This window comes from Pleurodeles waltl, chromosome 11 (assembly GCF_031143425.1).
Source record: "Pleurodeles waltl isolate 20211129_DDA chromosome 11, aPleWal1.hap1.20221129, whole genome shotgun sequence".
NCBI classification, from domain to species: Eukaryota; Metazoa; Chordata; class Amphibia; order Caudata; family Salamandridae; genus Pleurodeles; species Pleurodeles waltl.
The window spans coordinates 35,161,739-35,183,435 of record NC_090450.1 but is presented as its reverse complement, the minus strand read 5'-3'; the positions used below and the strand labels follow the sequence as shown (position 1 = coordinate 35,183,435).

The 21,697-nt window shown below is 43.4% G+C and overlaps 1 protein-coding gene across 1 annotated transcript in view; it reads right to left on the bottom strand.

The window, feature by feature from the left end:
• LOC138265325 (PHD finger protein 13-like) overlaps positions 1–21,697 on the bottom strand; it is a 112,660-nt gene that overhangs the window by 43,661 nt on the left and 47,302 nt on the right. Inside the window, exon 3 of the mRNA XM_069212946.1 lies at positions 17,804–17,896. Within this exon, the coding sequence (XP_069069047.1) occupies positions 17,804–17,896 (93 nt within the window). The remainder of the gene's footprint in view (positions 1–17,803; positions 17,897–21,697) is intronic.

The window sequence follows — 21,697 nt, the reverse complement described above, 5'->3', positions numbered from 1 at the left end:
GATTGAACAGGACACCATCGCTATGAATCTCTTACCCATATTGTCTAGCTGGCGGTCTTCCTTTTCCGGAGGAGCTGTGCATGGCGACCTAGGATTTTTTTGCCCTTCTCTGAGCTGCTTGCATGATTACAGAGTCTGGTTAAGGATGACCAATAAAACAACTTGGGATGAATAAAGGACGAGTGGGAGAACTTTCTGGAGCCTGCATTTCTTGTCTAGTTTTGGAATGACAGCTGCCACAGATGCTGGAATCTTCATTAATTTTAAGCCTTCCTGCCAGACAAAGTCTACAATAGGAATAGATCTAGTAGTGCATTGTGTTCTTGGTTTAAAATCATAGAAGTAACACTCCGTTTTGCTTAGCAGGCATAGGAAGTTCAAAACAATTTGACGTCCTGCCCACTATGGCACGGAAACAGCCAAAATCAACAGGCCGCGAATCAGCTGTAGGTGGAGTAGAAGAGTCTGGCATTGGTGCAACATAATCATCCCACTCATCATTGTCAGGGGGATTCAAAGAGATTTCCCCCTTTTTCAATTGCTCATCATCGCTGTCATGAAGAGTGTCTGGGATTATTATTGGTGGCGGTATTCGTTTTTCCTTTTGAGCCTGGGTGTGCTGTGCAGAGCAGGATTTACAGGAAGCACTTCCTGTCTCAGTGGAGGCGGCTGGGGTGGATTGGCATCCAGATATCTTTTATAATAATCATTAATCATGATGCGCAAGTCCATAACCAGTGTTATAGGAATGTTGACAGGCGATTCCTGAACATGATGTGGATCTTCCCGTTCCTCATAAAGATAGTGTTCCTGGAACTTATCCAATTGTTTGAAAGAATGTCAATATCAGAGAAAGAATAGTCCCCTTTCATATATGCTGATTGGTCACCATCTTCGTCTTCCTTCAAGTCCTGACATTTCACCCTTAACTGTTAAGGCCTGTCAGCAGGATCAAACTTACCCTCATCTTCTGATTCCTCATACTCTTGTAGACGGGCTGGAAGCAACAGCAAAATTAGTGGCAATTTTTTAGGCATAGGTGAGGTTGTGGGAACATGAATTATGCCTTTCTAGCATCGACAGAGCCGTCGTTGACAGGGCCATCGACGGCAGTTCATTGATGATGTAGCCTTGGCCGTGGTTCTTGTCGTCGGGGTTCTTGACGATTTCATCTTAGTCAACTGAGAAGGTCTGGATAATGACGATGCTGTCGTCACAAATCTCGTCAACGAAGCTGCTGCCACCGTCATTTTCATCGTCGACATGGTAAGTGTCAACGGAGCTGCTGACAATTAAATGGACGTCGGCGGCAGTAAGGTTTTTGTCAGCATGGCCGTAGATGGGTGACTTTTCCATAAGGAAATTTCTTTGAAAGGAGTATGAGGAACGGATAGAGGTGCAGAATCCAACCTCTGATGATAAGATGAAGAGCCAGCATGGCCCTCTTTGGTGTTTTATCTTCACCGGTCTCCCTACTGTGAGACCTAGATTTTTTAGAGTCCTTTTTAGAGAATGATGAATCTCTTTCTTTCCTTTTGCTAGCACATGTAAGTCCAAAATTAGTAACATCTCTAGGGAAGAATGGTGCAATTATATCTCCTCACTGTATGCTTTGAATAGCTCAGGGAACTTTTTAATGCACCACAGCTTGTCTAACCAGAGTCTTAGATACAGGGATGAGGCTATCCTTCCTTATATATCTATGTCACAAATTCAGAAAATCATTCTGGGTGCAAGGTGTGCAGGGGCAAGATGGCCCGATCAGTTGCCTATTACCGTTAAGTTAGAGGCTGACTTATTGGCGACCTATTTGGCTGCTCTGTTTCAATTCTGCTACATAACTGGGGAGATACCCAATTCCTGGAGGGGCAGCATTGCACTCCCATTGCATAAAAAAGGCCCAAATAACATACCCAGTAATTATAGACAAATCACGTTCCTAGGCGCAACTTGAAAAATCTTTGCAAAGTCAGTATTAAATCATGTACTGGACCGGGTAAAAGAAATGTAGATCTTGCCCTTAAAACAGGGTCGCTTCGGACCAAACTGTTCCACCCTGGATATTATAACCACAGTACACCTTATTATGGAAAAGTATGTCCCAAAACGGGATATGCCTGTTTACTTGGCATTTGATTTCTCTACCACCTTTGACCGCGTGTACAGGCACATCCTGTGGAGGAAAGTTGTGGATCTGGGTATCCCAGAAAATCTATTAAAACTGATAATAGCCCTAAATTCGGCCATGTGGTTTCCAGTAATGTAGAGCGTAACCGTGGCCTTACACCGAAAATTGAAACACAAAATGCCTTTAAACAAGGCTGTTTATTAGCGCCTCTTCTTTGTTCATTATACGTGGCTGACTTCGGACAGCAGCTGGACCTAGTGGGAGGAGATTCCCCAATGGTTTGGTCTTACCCGAAAGGGGCTCTCCTATACGCAGATGTATTTCTGGACTTGACACCTAAAGGTTTGCAGAAACACCTTCATTGTCTAACAGCTTATGCAGAGAGATATTACTTAAAAGTAAACATGAATAAAAGTAAAGTAATGCAATTTTATAGGAAGGGATGCCACCTGAGGATGAACTACAGATGGCTCTTGGGTGCTGTCCCTATAGAAAGTTAAATCTTATCCAAACTTTGGAATAATGGTCTACGATGATACGAGCGAGAAAGAACATATTGTCCACGGGACAAATAAGGCTTTATTTCATGCAAACAGTTAAGGCACCTTATGGCGCTACAGGTTAAAGGCACTTTACCCATTTGCTGACTGTCTACAAGATGACAAATCCACTTACTCTATTATACGAAGTGGAATCCATACATAATAAGCACTGGCACTTAGGGCACAACGTAGAAGGGACCTTGCACCAACAGAGGCACTACACATCGAAATGGGCCAGGGAAGCACCTTCGTAAGTGGCCTGGCATCTGCAGGACGTTGGGGCCATTACCTTATGCATTCAAAAGAGAATTCTTTGAGGAAACCTATAAGTATTAAATGTTTCACTTCAATAAGGGGAGCCTATACTTTGATGTCGAACTTTATGCAAGCACTTGAGCACTTTATTGGTAGATCTGCAAGATATGAGCCCTGAAATTGAAATCTATGGAACAGGATCATCTCCACCGCGGGAGACAAAAAAGGCTGGGGGAAGTAACAAGGACAGGAAGTGTTTCGCCACTACCCAGTTAAGGTGAAATTTGGACCATGAGGTCCGCCGCTGCATGCTTATGTTTAGATTAAATTGCCAGTTTAGGTTGTGTTGTGGATGTGTGGCGGCAAATACGTTGGGTTGCCACAAGGTGTAACTTGTGCAAGGGTGAGGTACAGACGGTTGATCATGTATTATTTGTTTGCCCTGTTTTAAAGCTTGTTAGTTGTTCTTCTTTAAAACCTTTGTTTTTGAAGCATGGTATTTAATCGGCTAGAACAGCCACTCAGATTATATATAGCCTGGTCAATGAAATTATGTGCTACAGAAGTTTTAAAGCATGTATTCATTTGTGTCTTATGTAGGCTAATTTGAAAACCTTATAATATGTGAATTCAATTCTATTGTTTTAAGCTTTATTTTGTTGATGTTTTACTGTTGATCTCTTTGTAGATCTAAAACGTAAATTTAAAAAAACTTGAAATCTATAAAACTACGAGGTTACTGCATCGATCACTTGAGCGCCACATGTAGGCCGTTGCATGCAGACTTCATGTCAAAGATGAAAAAAAATAATTGCCTATGGTGCAAACTGTTACTTAACACTCCCAGAAGCATGTGGTGTGGCTCAAGTGTGAATGAAACAGTCTCCTCTCTGAATAACTATTAATTCTTAGAGTGAAAGTGATAATTCTGTTCACAAATGGAGTGCTTGCTAATGCTCATTTTGTTTGATCTGTATATGTGCTGAGAGAGACGTCAAATGAGTCTGATTTCACCCAAGAGGAGAACAGACTGCTTATAGATTTAGTGCAAACGAGCAAAACTTTGTGAGGGGACCACTCTGCAGTGACAGCTATCCACTTTATATCTTCTCACAGCCAAATGGTCACAGGCTCCAATAACTGATATTATTTGGTTTTAAAACTCTTTTTTTTGGTGTGGTTCAAAATAGCTTTAGAGAAAAGAACAAGTTACTAACCTTTGGTAACTCTCTTTCTGACGGATACCCTATTCAGTGGTTCCCAACCTTTTGACTTCTCTGGACCCCCAGTTTATCATTACTGAAACTCGGGGACCCCCACTGAATCATCATTTGAATCCGGGGACCCATCTACTGAGTCATTACTGAAAGTTGGGGAGCTAATCTGTTAATATTATTTAATTTTCTATGCAGTTGTGGACCCCCTGAGGAGGCTTTGAGGGCCCCTAGGGTTCCCCAGACCACAAGCTGGGAACCACTCCTCTATCTAATTGCAGATTTCTCACCTTTGAAATAGTCCCCGGGTGCCAGATTGGATCCGGAAACTTTTTTGCAATGCTCCCGGCATGCTGTTTCTTGGAGCCGTGAGGCTCTGTGTTTCTTCATAGCACCATGGAAATTATGGCTCAGAGCCACATGTACGCACCACCCCTGTGTGCTGACTTTAGTTTTATTCTCGACTTCTTCGGCACCCTCAGGTGCAGAGCGCAACACACTCATCCGTACCAATGTGCAGATTGCGGTGGGACCTTTTAAGGTGGTAAAAAGAGAATACACCACAGAACTGGGAGGCGGCTGTGAGGAGAGGAATCTGCAGTTAGACTATCCAACAAAAAGTGTGTTACCAAAGGTAAGTGTCTTGTTCTTCTTATGGATACATATATCTACGGATTCCTCACCTTTGGAATACGTACCGAAGCTGTACCTCCTCAAGGTCGAGGGTCCGTGGAGTGGACTAGGACCATAAAGTCCTCCAGGACCGAACAGGGAAAATGTCCTTCCCATTGGATCTGAGTGTCTAGGCAGTAGTGCGTCGTGAATGTGTGCACCCACGTCACAGCCTGGCAGATGTCAAGAAGCACTCTGCATTCCAAAGCAGTGGTAGTAGCCTTAGCCATTGTGTAATGGGCTCGCATGCCTTCTAGAAGGTAGTCCTTGGCCAGTGCATAGCAGATCTAAATGCAGAGGACTATCTACCTCACCAGTGTCCTCTTCTGCATGGTCTTAGCATTCTTTCACACCAGAAATCCTACAAAATGCTGATCCTCCACCTGATAATCCTGTATACGATCAATGTAAAACCTTAAACACTTTTGGGGTCTAACAGATGCATGGTTTCCTCTTCTTTTGAGGGATGAGACGGGGGAAAAATAATTCTTGGAAAGTGATGGACTGTCCAAAGTGCAAAGGAGCTACAACTTGCGGCAAGAAGGCCACCCGAGTCTAGAGGCACAACTTTGTCTGAACAAAGGTGGTATAGGGCGGTTGTTCCGATAGTGTCTGAAGTTCATGCACACACAAGCTTAAGTGATTGTGATGATAAAGACAGTCTTAAAGTCAAAAGACCAACCAGCATCTGTGCAGCTGATGAAAGGGAGAACATATGAGAAATGACAAGACCAAGTTATGGTCCCACTGAAGCAGCACAAACTGTTTGGGGAACGTGTCAAACCGCATCACAAAAGGAGTACCTAAACATGTATGGTTGGTCTGCTAAATACAAATAAAAACCAAAAGAGCTGACTAATGACATTTAATGGTACCCAAAGCAAGGCCTTGCTGGGCCAAGGACAAAATGAATAATTAACACCTAACAGTTTTACCTACAATGGGTTCATCCGGCTTATGCCCAGTCCTTCTCGTATGCCCTGGCATTCAGGATTCTGCCAAGGGGTTCACAATCAGGAAGCTGCCCTGATATTCTAGCCAACTCTAGAGAAACTTAGCCTCTTGGCACAAGAGCCAACCCATCCCTGCTTGTTGCCATTCCATAAGACAGTGGTGTTGTCTGAGGACCTGTACCTGCCTCACCTTGATGGGCAGTAAGAAGGCCTACATAGCCAGACGAATGGCCTGCAACAAAAACAGATTGCTATGAAGCCAGGCTTCCACTGGAGACCATGGACCTCTGATCTCTACCTCCACCAGATGACCTCCTCAACCCAGCAGTGAAGCAGCCATTACAATCATCTGCTCTGGATGGGGAAGAGAAATCTGCTGCTAGTCCAATTGTATACAAACTACACTCCCCAAGATACAGTACAGAGGCTGAAACATCAGAAACATTGCTTGAATGTCCTGAGCTCGTTCAAATGAAGGGCAGACCCTGAAATGTACCGTGCCCTGGCCAGCTCTAATAAAAGGAAGCCTCTGCAATGGAGTCAGATGTACCTCAACAATGTCAGGAGTTGATTTGCGGTGATCTATGCCTGACTGACATAAACAACCAGTCAAGGTAAGGGAATATTGAGATCCCTCACCTCTGAAGATGGGCAGTGACCACTGCCATCATATTTGTGAACATCCGAGGAGCACTGTTGTGGATGAAGGGGAGCACAGCAAACTGAAAATACTTCTGGACTACCTTGAACGGGAGGTAACTTCTGTGGGACAGGTATATGAAAGTAGGTGTCCTGCAGCCCAAAGGCTACCAGCTAATCATCTGGATCCAGGGCAGATAGAATCTGGGCCAGTGCGAGCATTTTGAATTTGTTATTCCATAGGAAGGGATTCAGAGGACGATGATCTAAGATACGCCAAAGCCTTTAATCTTTTGTCAGGATGAGAAAATAGCAGGAGTAGCAACACTCTCCCATTTCCTAAATCAAAACCCTCTTGAAAGCAAATCTTGCACCACTTGCAACAGAATGTACAGGTGCCCTGAGATTTACTTTGATGGGGGGGTTGAAATGGGGGAAGATTTGATGCATCTGCGCACATCGAGGGTGTGCAGTGACCTTTCTGCTGACACTGGCATTTGGGGGGAAAAAGAAGCACTGGGTGAAAGGCTCATTCTCAAATGGAAGTCAGCAGGTACTTTAGGTATGAATTTAGGATTGTTACGCAAAATAACGTTGTCCAGGTAAAGTGGAAAAAAGTAAATGCTTGCATCTCTACTACTCTTCTTGCCGCTGTAAGTGCTAGGAGGTGAGCTATTTTCTAGGAAATTGACTTTACATGCACTTTGATGATCGGCACGAATGGAGGCAGCATGAGCTGACTGACGGCAGCACTGAACTACCAGGGGTGTACTTCTGGGTGCTGTACAGAAGGTAATGCTCTGAAAAGTTGTTTTATAAATTGTTTTACGACTCTTTGTGGGAAAAGAATGGTTGAAATGTCTTCTGTTCCTCAAAATCGTGAAACTGCTGCCAGATGGAATAATAGTGACAAGAGTTTAAGACTGCTCTTGTCTAGGTTCAGCAAATACTGTTGTATTTGAGGGGGGGTTTACAGTCACTGGATGGAATCCTTTGGCTCTGCATAAGACACAGAAACACTTTCAGTTGGAGTTATAGGTCTTTGTGGTTACTGGAGCCCGGACTTGCACCAGGATTTTTCTGCATGCCGCTGTCCGATCCAAATGACCAAACTCCAGGTCATCAGGAATCATGCTTTCAGGCTCAGTGTCCGGAAGTCATGGTGGACTATATCTCCATTGTGTCTGGAAAGAAGCATGGAGTGCATTGTCAATGATAAGATTCGGGAGCTCAGCAAGCCAGTACTGTTGTTGCGATGTCAGAACAAGGAGCATCAGAGTACAATGATCCACCTGTGCTTCCTCAATACCCTGGAGATCCCGGGAAATTGTGAAAAGGCGTACGCAAAGATGCTGGACCATCTGATAGAAAAAGAATTGCCTTTGCATCCTGTTTGCCAAAATCTGCTATTATTGCGCTGGCATTTTCTGTTGCTCAAGGTGGCAAAACAGGTTCAGTGTGGGGGGACCTCACTTGTGGAAGATGCTGTGCAATGATCTTGTTGAAGCTGCCACTTGTTGCAGTCTGACAGTGTTCAACCTAGTGCATCCACCTAATTGCTTTGGCATCCTGGGGAGTGCTCAATGTCGACCTGGTTGAGAAAATGTGCAGTTCTACCACAGTTGCACCTCTATTGACAGGTACTAGAACCTCGTTCCTCCCGGCTTGGCATTGTAAAACATCAATGTGGCGATGTCCATCGTGATAAAGACTGCTTGACCTCCAAGTCTAAGGAAGAACAATTGTAGACTGTCGTATGGTAAGGCATGGAGCTCCTGGATATTGACATGGAGCCTCTTCTCTAGGCTAAACCAGAGGCCACTCTTTAACAATGCCCATCAACCTGCACAACCCTCCGGGAATGCATCCAATGTGAGCCCCCACCCTGTCGGATGATGGATGGAAGTAAAGGCCTACATTAAGATTTGCACTATGCAAGTGACTGCTCCAGTCAGCTTGATGTAGAGCACGAGTGATGCACAGTAGATGGCCAATCACAAAAGGTTGGCTGGTCATCTTTCTTTTGCTTTTTCTTGCATTTGGGTGTCAGGCTGGTTCTAATGAAGTGAAGCAAAAACAACAAGTGATGGACGGAATGCTGAACATTGTCAAACACTCACCCCCAGTCATAGATCTGGGTTTAATCCATCGTTCTTTTGCTCACCATGCCACCCCAGTTTGGACCCAGCCATATGCAAATCAGTCTTGACCCTGTTCCTCATGGGAACAGTCCAGACCGAACTGCCAAGCCAGGTCCTCACTGGACCGGAAACAAGCATCCTGGGACCGGTTTCGGGGTTTCACCCCTCATCAGCCAGGCTAGCTTGAATCCAGTGGCATGGGAAGCACGGGACCCACGTCTGGGCATACCCTTCCCACTTAGGGCGACAAAGCAAAAACAACAAGTGATGGACGGAATGCTGAACATTGTCAAACACTCACCCCCAGTCATAGATCTGGGTTTAATCCATCGTTCTTTTGCTCACCATGCCACCCCAGTTTGGACCCAGCCATATGCAAATCAGTCTTGACCCTGTTCCTCATGGGAACAGTCCAGACCGAACTGCCAAGCCAGGTCCTCACTGGACCGGAAACAAGCATCCTGGGACCGGTTTCGGGGTTTCACCCCTCATCAGCCAGGCTAGCTTGAATCCAGTGGCATGGGAATACCCTTCCCGCTTAGGGCGACAAAGCAAAAACAACAAGTGATGGACGGAATGCTGAACATTGTCAAACACTCACCCCCAGTCATAGATCTGGGTTTAATCCATCGTTCTTTTGCTCACCATGCCACCCCAGTTTGGACCCAGCCATATGCAAATCAGTCTTGACCCTGTTCCTCATGGGAACAGTCCAGACCGAACTGCCAAGCCAGGTCCTCACTGGACCGGAAACAAGCATCCTGGGACCGGTTTCGGGGTTTCACACCTCATCAGCCAGGCTAGCTTGAATCCAGTGGCATGGGAAGCACGGGACCCACGTCTGGGCATACCCTTCCCACTTAGGGCGACAAAGCAAAAACAACAAGTGATGGACGGAATGCTGAACATTGTCAAACACTCACCCCCAGTCATAGATCTGGGTTTAATCCATCGTTCTTTTGCTCACCATGCCACCCCAGTTTGGACCCAGCCATATGCAAATCAGTCTTGACCCTGTTCCTCATGGGAACAGTCCAGACCGAACTGCCAAGCCAGGTCCTCACTGGACCGGAAACAAGCATCCTGGGACCGGTTTCGGGGTTTCACCCCTCATCAGCCAGGCTAGCTTGAATCCAGTGGCATGGGAAGCACGGGACCCACGTCTGGGCATACCCTTCCCACTTAGGGCGACAAAGCAAAAACAACAAGTGATGGACGGAATGCTGAACATTGTCAAACACTCACCCCCAGTCATAGATCTGGGTTTAATCCATCGTTCTTTTGCTCACCATGCCACCCCAGTTCTGGGAACAGTCCAGACCGAACTGCCAAGCCAGGTCCTCACTGGACCGGAAACAAGCATCCTGGGACCGGTTTCGGGGTTACACCCCTCATCAGCCAGGCTAGCTTGAATCCAGTGGCATGGGAAGCACGGGACCCACGTCTGGGCATACCCTTCCCACTTAGGGCGACAAAGCAAAAACAACAAGTGATGGACGGAATGCTGAACATTGTCAAACACTCACCCCCAGTCATAGATCTGGGTTTAATCCATCGTTCTTTTGCTCACCATGCCACCCCAGTTTGGACCCAGCCATATGCAAATCAGTCTTGACCCTGTTCCTCATGGGAACAGTCCAGACCGAACTGCCAAGCCAGGTCCTCACTGGACCGGAAACAAGCATCCTGGGACCGGTTTCGGGGTTTCACCCCTCATCAGCCAGGCTAGCTTGAATCCAGTGGCATGGGAAGCACGGTTGTTTCCAGTCCAGGGAAGACCTGGCCTAGCAGTTCGGGCTGGACTGTTCCCACGGGGAACAGGGTCAAGACTGATTTGCATATGGCTGGGTCCAAACTGGAATGGCATGGGCAGCAAAAAAACGATGGATTAAACCCAGATCTGTGACTGGGGGTGAATGTTTGACAATGTTCAGCATTCCGTCCATCACTTGTTGTTTTTGCATTTGTCGCCCTAAGTGGGAAGGGTATGCCCAGACATGGGTCCCGTGCTTCCCATGCCACTGGATTCAAGCTAGCCTGGCTGATGAGGGGTGAAACCCCGAAACCGGTCCCAGGATGCTTGTTTCCAGTCCAGGGAAGACCTGGCCTAGCAGTTCGGGCTGGACTGTTCCCACGGGGAACAGGGTCAAGACTGATTTGCATATGGCTGGGTCCAAACTGGAATGGCATGGGCAGCAAAAAAACGATGGATTAAACCCAGATCTGTGACTGGGGGTGAATGTTTGACAATGTTCAGCATTCCGTCCATCACTTGTTGTTTTTTCTAATGAAGTGAAACCTTTGTCTAGATAGTATTACGTCATTTTACATGTTAAAATTATCAAATAATGTGGTGCATTATGCTGCATAATTTATTTTCTTGCTGCATGATTTGATCCTCCCATGCCACATAAATCCAGTGGCCCAGGATATAGTTTTCCCATTCCTCATTACCTTCTTTGTCCTCTTCCTCTGATGGTAGTTAGATCTCTTCCTCCACATAAGAATGCACCGATGCTGATGAGAACTTCATAAGTGTAAAAGTGACTGATGTAGAGGTCGACCAAGAAGGTGTAGATGATAAGGTGGTAGGTATTATCATTGGGTTTGCAGTTAATGGGGGAAACAAATAATCATTGCTATCATACAGGTACTCGCCAAAGTAAGTCTGGTCATCAATGAACAAGTTAGTTACTTACCTTTGGTAATGCTGCTTCTAGTGGATGTTTAATCTAACCGAAGATTCCTCAATTTGTGAATACCAACATACGCCATACTGGATCCCGTACTTTTTCTCAGCAATTACCTTGCACACCGGCATGTGGTGTGAAGCGGCTCCACATCTGGTCAGTCCGCCTCTGAAGTGATGGAATCTTTTTTGTATGGACTAAAAGAGTCCCTTCTACTATCAGGGACAGTTGGAGAGGAATCTGCAGTTAGATCAGCAGTTTTTAAACTCTGGGGTGTACCCCACCTTGAGCAGTCTTAAGTCTTCTGAAGGAGGGTACAGCTCCATATACATCCAGTGGTGGGCAAGTTCCTCAAGAAACATCTCCGTTTTCTTTTAAAAAAAAATGCTGTAGCCTGTACCAGTTTTTATGTATTTTTTGGCCTTATAAAAGGTAGTTGAGGTTATACGGCAAATGCTCCTTCTCAACGTAAAGACCATTATGGGTACACTGGAACCTCGACAAGGAATCGAAAGTTGGCAGAAAGCATTGTGCCAGAAAGCACTTTGCAATTCTTTTTTTTCAGCAATCTGCAGACTTATTACACTGCCTGTTACTAAAAACACTATTAATTTTGGCAGTCTTCTACTGGTATTCAGAATGCGCTAATATTGAGCCATGTATCTAGAATTTGTCATCAAGAACTGATATTTTTTCCTTTCGAAATAATTTAATTGAAAAATAAGACAACAAATGCATGGCCTGGTATGAATATACATGTCTGAGAAAATTTGTTAGGGCAATATATGGAAAACATGCGAGGACAGAGCGTGTACACATGGAGGGCAAGTTTTTTTTTTTTTTTTTTTTTTTTTACTGCCCAATAAGTTTGAGGGAGAGGAAAGGGGAGAAAAGGTGAGAAAATGCAGAAAAAAAACAGATAATGGAAAAAGAGGGAAGGATGGCAGAAGTGGCTGTTGACACATTTGTAAGCTACGCCTGATATGTGAAACGCAATTGTGAAGGTAAAGGTGTACACATAATTATGTGATCTAAAGAGGATTTTATTTGAAAGGCATTGATTAGAGAGGTTGGTGTTTTTATGTTGGCTTAATCTTGTCTAGATACATGTCCAGTTTATTCTGTAGTGATCTTGATTGGCACTAAAATTAGTATTGTCAATATTATCATCAGCGCTTAGAACGTAGCAAATCCAGGCCCACCAAGTATGGTAGATGTTATTGGTGATTTATTTTCCAAACTGAGGATAGTTTTAATGCCTAGAACAAGTAACTACATCTAGTAAGTAACTGTCACACAAGTTATGTTTTGGGTCCAGGTTAACATAACCAGTAGGCCTAAGGTGACAATGTTGTGGTTAAGAGTAATTTTAGATTTAAATATTTCAAAGTGTTGATTCTATTTTCTCACAGTATGTTTGGATAGCTTTGTAATAAAACAGTAAATGATCTTGAGCACTAGGAGAGACTCTAAGAAATGCCTGCATAGGTTAGACTATACTGGATCTAGTTTGTGTCGTTTTACAGAGGTTGAAAACGATCTATCATTTTGGCCAGTAGAATAGTAGAGCTATTTTGTACAAAAAGAGCAAGCTCCAGATTTTTCCCAGACTGATGACAGGGGGGGGTGATTTTAAGGGTGCAAGAGTCATTCCATTTAACCTGAGAATGGGACTTGTTTGAGATGATAGGCTTGTCTAATAGTTTAAAATTATGGCTGGAGTGTGACCTTTATTTGAAATAGATTCAAGACATTTGAAGCAGTTAGAATATATGGGGAGAAACATAATGTCTAAGTACACCTTCAACTTTAATACACTGTAGAATTCAGCTGTCTGAAATGAAATTTCTTACACGGGATACCAAAGGAGAGTGGGTTTCCATTAGATCAAAAGTTTTAGACAAGAAGGGAAGCTTTGCTTCAATGTACTGCTGGCTTGGTGTTTGTTAATTTCTAGCTTTTGATGTATGCATTTCTTCTAGTTCAGTATTATTTGTAGTGAGAGGAGGAATATGAATGAATGTGTAAAGTTAAAGTCAGTCCTAAATGAATATTTCTGCTGCTCACGTTAGGGCAACGTGTACATGCTGTGTCATTTCCTGTATGTTCATTCATGTGCCATGCAATGCTAATGGTCAATTCTGCTCAATAAAACTGCTATAAAATTAACTGGTCAATCCTTTAACCCATTAGAAATGAAGTCATTAATTTTGATCCTGCTCTCAGACTTGTGGCCTTTGTTTCTATGCAAGTGTGACCAAACACTTAGCTCTATATAAAAAAAAAGAAAAAAAAAAAAAAAGAAAAACAGCTTGGTTGCCATTTCGATTTCCAGTTATTATAAGCTTCTTGGGTTGCTGAGGTGTTACATTTTGTTTTTACCAAGCAAAACTCTGGAACACCTCTTTCTGGAATTTGACTTCAGCCATGTCTAACCTTGTTTTGTGCTACAGTGATTATTTACATGATCTAAACCGCTTCAGAGCACCAGCTAGAGAAATTGACACTAGGATTAAAGGTAGGTACAACATGTACTGAGAAAATATAAGTTAAGTATAGTTAGTCAGTATAAAGTGTGTTTTCAGATACGTGGCACACTTTCCAAAGCCCACCTTGTGGTGGAGAATTCATTGGTGTGAGACTGCCACAGGGGTAAGACTTGGGAGTGGCATGACTTCTTACCGAAACATGGCTATCATATGTGCAAAGTGATAGCCCGTCCTGGGGCTCAGCTGTAGCCTTTATTTAGGCCTACCAGTGTCTCCTCTGAGTCTGCGTATGCAGAATACTGCAGTCCATTTTTCATTTAAACTTAGATCCCTTCTTTAGCTCCTACTACCAAGGGTTGCTCATTTGAAGGCACTATGCATTGTGTCAAAAAACTATTTTCAGTGTCCTCCTCCCTTTCTTTTTCTAACCTTTTCTTGATCTGTGAATTCATATATAGAGACGTGAGCTCTAATCTTCAAATGTCTTCGTTGCTTTATGTGCCAGTGCAAAAAAAAGGGGCGGGCAATCCAAAACATTGATTTATTTCGCTAAATAAAGATCACTTTAAAAAGGCTCTGTAAACTAAACTGTTCTTTCCATTTTTTTTTTAAGCCATACTACTATTTGCACTTACTTCTCCCCATTGTTGTTTGCTAATAGACCTCAATGCCAAGACACTAAACCCACACCATACAAGAGCTAAGTTGTCTAACATAAGAAAACCCCCATCCCAACGGCAGACTATTTGCCGCCCGTTACCTGCAGTATCTGCAAGGGTAAGGATTTGAACAAGCATGGATGCTGCCCCCCCACCTACTTTTACCTCTGAATAAGTTTTAGTAGTATCCTTACCATTGTCTTGATCTACCCTTAGAAGATCTGAACGGGGCTTGACTGTGTCAGAAAGTTTGAGGACCAGAGAGTTATAGTACTGAATTGGAGTATCCACCTAACAAACTGTTACCAAAGGTAAGGAACTTTGGGCCTGATTACAACTTTGGAGGAGGTGTTAATCTGTCCCAAAAGTGACGGATATACCACCAGCCGTATTACGAGTCCATTATGAGTTCATTATATCCTATGGAACTTGTAATACGGCTGGTGGATTTATCCGTCACATTTTGGACGGATTAACACCTCCTCCAAAATTGTAATCAGGCCCTTGTTCTTCTGATGGATACTTCTAATTGTAGATTCCTAACCTTGTAAATAGGTATAAAAGCAGTACCTCCCAGATGTAGTCTCTCAAATGGCTCAAGCCAAGAAATACTACAGGCGTAAACAAGCGATGTACCCTGCCCACCGGACCTGTCTATTTTGCCAGTAGTGCTTCGTAAAGGTGTGAACTGATGCTCATGCCACAGCCCAGCAGATATCCAAACAGCTGGTAGCAGCTTTGGCTTAAGTGGAATGAGCCTGCAGTCCTTTCAAAGGCAGTTTTTGGCTAGGCCATAACCGATCTTTAAACAGCAATCAATTCATCTGGAGATTGTCTGTTTCAGCATTTTAGTTCGCTTCTTCACTCCAGAGAGAACAAAACCCATAGAGCTGATCTTCAATCCAATGTTCTTCAGTGAGATTGATGTAGAAGCTCAGTGCTCTCTTCAGGTCTAGGTGATGGAGTCTCTCTAACTCCTTGGATGGATGAGGAGGAGCAAAGAACGTCAGTTGGGTAATAGCCTGCCAAATGTGGAAAGGCGTTACAACCTTTGAAACGCTGTCTTGGACTTTAGCACCAACTTGTCGCAGAAGGTGGGGGTGTACGGTTCCTGGACAGAAAGTCACTCACTTCACTCACTTATTGAGCTGACATGATTGCAATAGGAAACGTTGTCTTCACTGTGAACAATCCTATGAAGCAGCACTGCATAGGCTCAAATGGGAGGCATATCAATAACGTAAGAACCAGATTGAGGCTCCATGGGCATAATAAAGGGTTTTGGCAGGCACATACAAGATCAGACCATTCAGAAACTGCATCCCAACCAGGTACTTAAAGATGGCTGCTCAGCAAAAATAAGTCTGATAAATAACCTTTAACTTTTGTCAAAGCAAGATCTTGTTGGACTAGTGCCAACCGATCTTCGCAGTAGTATCAGGGCCAGCACAAATCTTGTATTTTGCTGAATGTTTGAGCAAGTGCTGCCCTAATATCCTTTTGGACATCCAACAAAATTCTGCTGGACATGCCCAAGAGGTTGTGTTTATGGTGCTAAGCAATCAAACTACATTGTCCAACTGCAATGCTAGGATGCCCAAAGAGAATATTTGTTTCCTTCGAAAGCCTCAGTGATTTTCGACTCTCTAGCTGGAGGAGTTGTAGGAAATGAACTGATATTCACCTTGTTGGTTAAAGTTTGGACCACCAGATTTTCAGAAGTAGGGTTTTTTTCTAGTACATCTGCAATACAATCTAGAGCATTTATATATCACACTGCACTGCATCATATGACACTTGATGGCTGCATCCTAGGGCCACCAAAAGGGCACACTTTGTCCAATATACTTATGTAGGTCTTTGCAAAACGCTGCTACTAACCATACATCAGTGGTCACACAGCACTTTAGCAAAGGGTACATACTGAGAACAACAGGTGGTGGAATAGTGTTTTGCGAAACCCAGATAATGAACCAAGCAGTTCCTCTGATGAGGATGTACAGATAGCATCCAATATGTTGCAAAAGACTATGGGGGTCATTCCGACCCCGGCGGTCCTCGGCGGGAGCACCGCCAACAGGCTGGCGGTGCTCCGCAGGGCATTCTGACCACGGCTGTTTGGCCGCGGTCAGAACAGGAAAACCGGCGGTCTCCCGCCGGTTTTCCGCTGCCCTCAGGAATCCTCCATGGCGGCGCAGCTTGCTGCGCCGCCATGGGGATTCCGACACCCCATACCGCCATCCTGTTCCTGGCGGTTCGCCCGCCAGGAACAGGATGGCGGTATGGGGTGTCGTGGGGCCCCTGGGGGCCCCACAAAGAATTTCAGTGTCTGCTTAGCAGACACTGAAATTCGCGACGGGTGCAACTGCACCCGCCGCACCTTTCCCACTCCGCCGGCTCCATTCGGAGCCGGCTTCCTCGTGGGAAGGGGTTTCCCGCTGGGCTGGTGGGCGGCCTTCTGGCGGTCGCCCGCCAGCCCAGCGGGAAAGCCAGAATGGCCTCCGCGGTCTTTCGACCGCGGAGCGGCCATATGGCGGTTCCCGCCAGGCGGGCGGCAACCGCCGCCCGCCTGGCCTCAGAATGAGGCCCTATGTCCTTAATATGATAAAGCCTTCAAAAGAACAGAATCCTGAAAACCAAAGAGGAGCATGTGCCGGATTTAAGCATCAGACCAGTCAAGGCTACAAGAACCAAATAATAGGACGACTTCATAAGGACTAGATTCTCCAAAAGGCAGCAGAATGGAGGGAAATCTTGCGATTTTACCGAATGTGGCAGTCATCCTCAATCCTTAGATGTCATGAAAATGAGACCTTCAGGGAGCAGCCCAGAACACAGAGTTTGACCACCAATTCGTGAATCCAGTTGATCAAATGACTAGAAGATAGTTGCTGCTGGATCGCAGACCTCTGGTCGATACGTAAGGAACGAAGAATTTTGTAAGGTCATTCGGGGAACGCCCTTGGAGAGCTGTATGTAGAGGCAGAAAGTTTTTAAGGTCCCTCTATCATTTAGAGGGAGCTGATGAAGGGGATTCAGTGCTTAGTGGTCATAACCTTTCAGACAATACAGGCAGGATACACAGCATATCAGATCATTAAGTACCTAGCTTTAGTGCAATATTTACCAAAACTTCCTCCTGGACATAATACTGAAAATAGGTTTTTGCAATGCCTTTCCAAGTTTAACGTTAAGGACACATGTATAGCTCACCTTTGATACCAAGTATTCTGCATTTTGACATACAGTTAAAATTAATTCCGAGGTCCCCCCCACCCCCAAACAAGACAGATCTGACCTACTGCACTTTCAAGATAAGGGGGTCTCGAAAAGGGCTGTAAACTGAGCCTTATGTCTCAAACCTACAAAAATGCTCATGTCTAGTTAAAACAGAGTAAGTATGTGTACAAAAGGAACTTACCTCGTTGGGGTAGGGGATATATCCAGCATATGCCAATACAAATGTACAGAATTGGTTGAAGTCTTCCACTGTTCTTTGTCTTCGCTTTGGTGGCTGCAGGAAAAAAAACAATTAAAATGGAGTTAACCAGATCACAAAACCCTCTCGAAACTCAGTACCAGAAACAAGTACAACACCTATCAACCATACCAACGAAGGTAATAGAACAAAGGTCCCTTTGAATATTCTCCCCAGGTAGGCAAATGAGAAGGGGTAATGGTTGGGCAGTTGGTACAAAAGGTATTTGTACAGCCACTGGCCCAAAATTAACTTCCAAAAGTGCCTCATTTATGGTCACAAGTAATTCTCCTTATCCTTCCCCACATTAGCGAGCTCAAGCTACCATGCAACCGTTTGTCTGCACGGATCTGGACATTCAATTAATCTTGGGTACAAATTTAGCCAACCACATGTTGGTACTTTGGAGATTCTGTCATGTGCTTGCTGATCGGATTTTTCCAATTCACGTCTATTGTCTCTGAGGTGGCTATTCACAAAACTACAACAAACCTATCTAGGGCATGAAAACACTAAATGTAAGAAAGTACTCAAACAACCAAATATCAAGTCTGAGAGTTCAAATGTGAGCACGTCAAAAGGAAGTGCAAAAGGATCAAACACCACAGACCTAAGTCTGAATTTATCATCAACTAACTTCAATCTAATACAACTTTAGATCATGATGATCATCATCATTGTCCTTTTGCCCAATGGTACATTGGAACATCGCCCAAACCAAATAAGACGAATTTAAATTCATTAGAAAATTAAAGCTACACTCATTCTTCCAAGATAAACCACCAAAACCTACTTGTACTTAGAAACCACCACTCAGCACTGCATTTACCTCAGGTGACTTACATCCAATATGCATCATCTCTACACTATCAAATATGGACTAATAGGGAGAACCAGGAATACAAAATACATTAAGGAAATTAAGAATAGATACATCATGCCACATGGAGAGAAATTTCAAGCCTAAATCAATATTTACACCTCTTCTCTCATCCGGTAATACCATTTACGTTTTCTGTTTGATAACCATGAATGACATTGAACATCATCATTGTAAATACAACATGAAAGGAAGATACCTAGAGTCCAATACAAATAAGGAACAAAGATAAGCAATTAGTCAACTTCAGAAGGATCAGAATATCATTAAGAAGTAACACAAAGGGGGTAATGTAGTCACTCTACATACCAATGGCTATATAAAAGTCACCTTTTTGACACCCAATAAACTTAGTGATACCCAACGACTAAGACTCTAGACCTTCAGACTAAACCAAGTAGAAGTCATGCATAAGGTCTTGTCACCCCAGAGGAAAAAAAATATTTTTCCGGAACACACCACCAGAGCTACATTTTATTTCTTACCAAAAATACACAAAAATAGATTTTCACTAAAAGGCCACTCAATTGTACTCAGCGTACTCAGTCTGCTAAAGGGTAGAATAATATACTGATGAAGAATTTATTGACTTACATGTGAGATACCATAGATGTGCTCACCAAACGTGAATATACTGAGTGTCAACAAAATATACCTACTGGTAACAATAGTGGTATTATGACTGTACATCTGTAAAGAAAAAAAAAAGTGGCCTTGGTGCCACCAAGAAAGAACCTGTCACCAGATTGGCACGTTACTGCATTATATGCGGATGCAACTAAATTATACGTTAGATCCTAGGTTTCCGTTTTGGAAATAAAATGTTTGTGTTTAACAATGAAGCTCATCTAAACACATGGGGCGGCCATGGGTGGAAAATGTGATTGACTGGGCAAAGCTGAAAACCATTGCCTATGGGACATTACCTTCTCAGACTACACAACCCACGTAATAATTTGGTGGCAGCACAATATTGATACACTCTTAATATGGCGAGGATCATATACTTTACTGCAAAATCACATTAACAAAATGAACCATAATACCAGGAACACCAAAATTACTTCAAGCATTTTTTGCAGTCATGTTGATTTTCTGTATCCCATAATTTATATATACAACACTAAAATACTGGTCAAACTTCACTACAAGGGTACTGCAACAAATGCCATTCTTGCAGAAGAGGGTTGCCATCCACAGACTATCACATAAAAAAGCCCTAAGACTGCATCCATACGAGTGAACAGTTACTGTAACCACGTGCGATACATCTTAACATGTCCTTGCTAGCAAATATACCTTGGCATGACATTTGCTCATTTAAGAAAGAAATTCATTAACAATATCGGAACATACAAAGATTATATTGTAATTGTGTTAGTATTTATATAGCGCCTACTACCCCTGACAAGGCGTCAAATCACTTTTCGGCGAGTAGCACACTAGGACTTAGTGGTGGATTAGTATAGGGAAATAGGAGTACAGTTTTAGTATTATTAGGAGTTAATCTGAGCAGAGGATATGTGAGTTTGTTAGTTGGATTGACTTGAGTAATGGAGGGATAGAGGAGGGAAGAATCCAGAAGTGTTAATTGGGACTTTATAGTAATAGGTTGAGGCTTGGGATGAGTAAAGGAGAGATGGAGGAGGGAAGAGTCTGTGGAAACGGTTAGGGAGATCATAGTAGCAGGAGGGGTTTTGGATGAGTCATAGGTAAGATAAATGAGGGAGAGTTTAATAGGGTTGTTTGGGAGATCATGGTAGTAAACCGAGGTTTGGGGAGAGCTAGATGTGGAAGTGTGGGGGGGGGGAGGGGAGCTTAGGAGGGGTTATTTTGGAGATGAAAGTAGAGTGAGTAGACAAAGTAAAGCCTACAAGAGTAAATTTATATTATTTGTATGTATTTATAATTTCATTTATATATGTATATATACACACATTTTTAATAATTATTATTTACATTTATTCATTATTATTATTTTTGCTTTAATTTACTTTATTTTTTCTCAAGTACAGTAGGACTATGGTACTAAATAAATAGATACGTGAATACGTAGTAAGGGAATATATGTTCAAGTGGTCTACTAGGACACAACTTTTTGAACAATTCTTGCCGTAACATGAACACAATAAAGACTTCAACATCTTTGTAACTGAACAAATATCTCCCGAGGGCAGCAAGTGGAAATTAATAGTGCACAGAAGGAAAAGCGAATAGATATTACAGTTGGACTCAGTAGGCCACCGCCTCAACACAGACATCGAAATACACCACTGTCTGTACTAACCAACCTAGCTCAATCAATATCAAAACAATTTTACCTGCTCTACTGTCTGGACTCCTACACGGACTGTCTTTTCCCAAACCTCATCAGCTGGTCAAACAACACATGGATTAATCCTTGGTTGTCAACCATGGCTCCAACACCATCCTATACCCCAACGCTGTCCTTTCTCCACTTGTATCTTACTCACGTCCTATTGCCTTACAGAGAACAAGGCAAATTATCTTGTGCAAACATTGGACTCCTGGATGTTGCTATCTGACCAGTATGTACACAAAACATGGCCTCAAAATCATGCTAATGGTCCTGTGTCCAAATCTATGCTGTACATTGTCTCAGTGTGACTGATTATATTTTGCTCTCTATCACCGGCTGTGTAAAATAAAACTGATTTGTGGCATGATTGCATTATTTCCAAAGTACTGCATGTACACATATTAGAAAATATATCCAGTCAAGCTGTGCAGTGGATATAGGACAACTCGGGGGCTTTTCAATAATTTTATTTTGTCACTCATAATGAGACTTTCATGTTGGATGGCTATAGATATTGGACTCACTTGAGGTTGCATACAACATCCTTAGGTCTTTTTCGCTTTTACAGATAGGCACACACACTAGAACTGCACCACAATGACGATTTAAACACTCATATACTCACACTGCTTATACT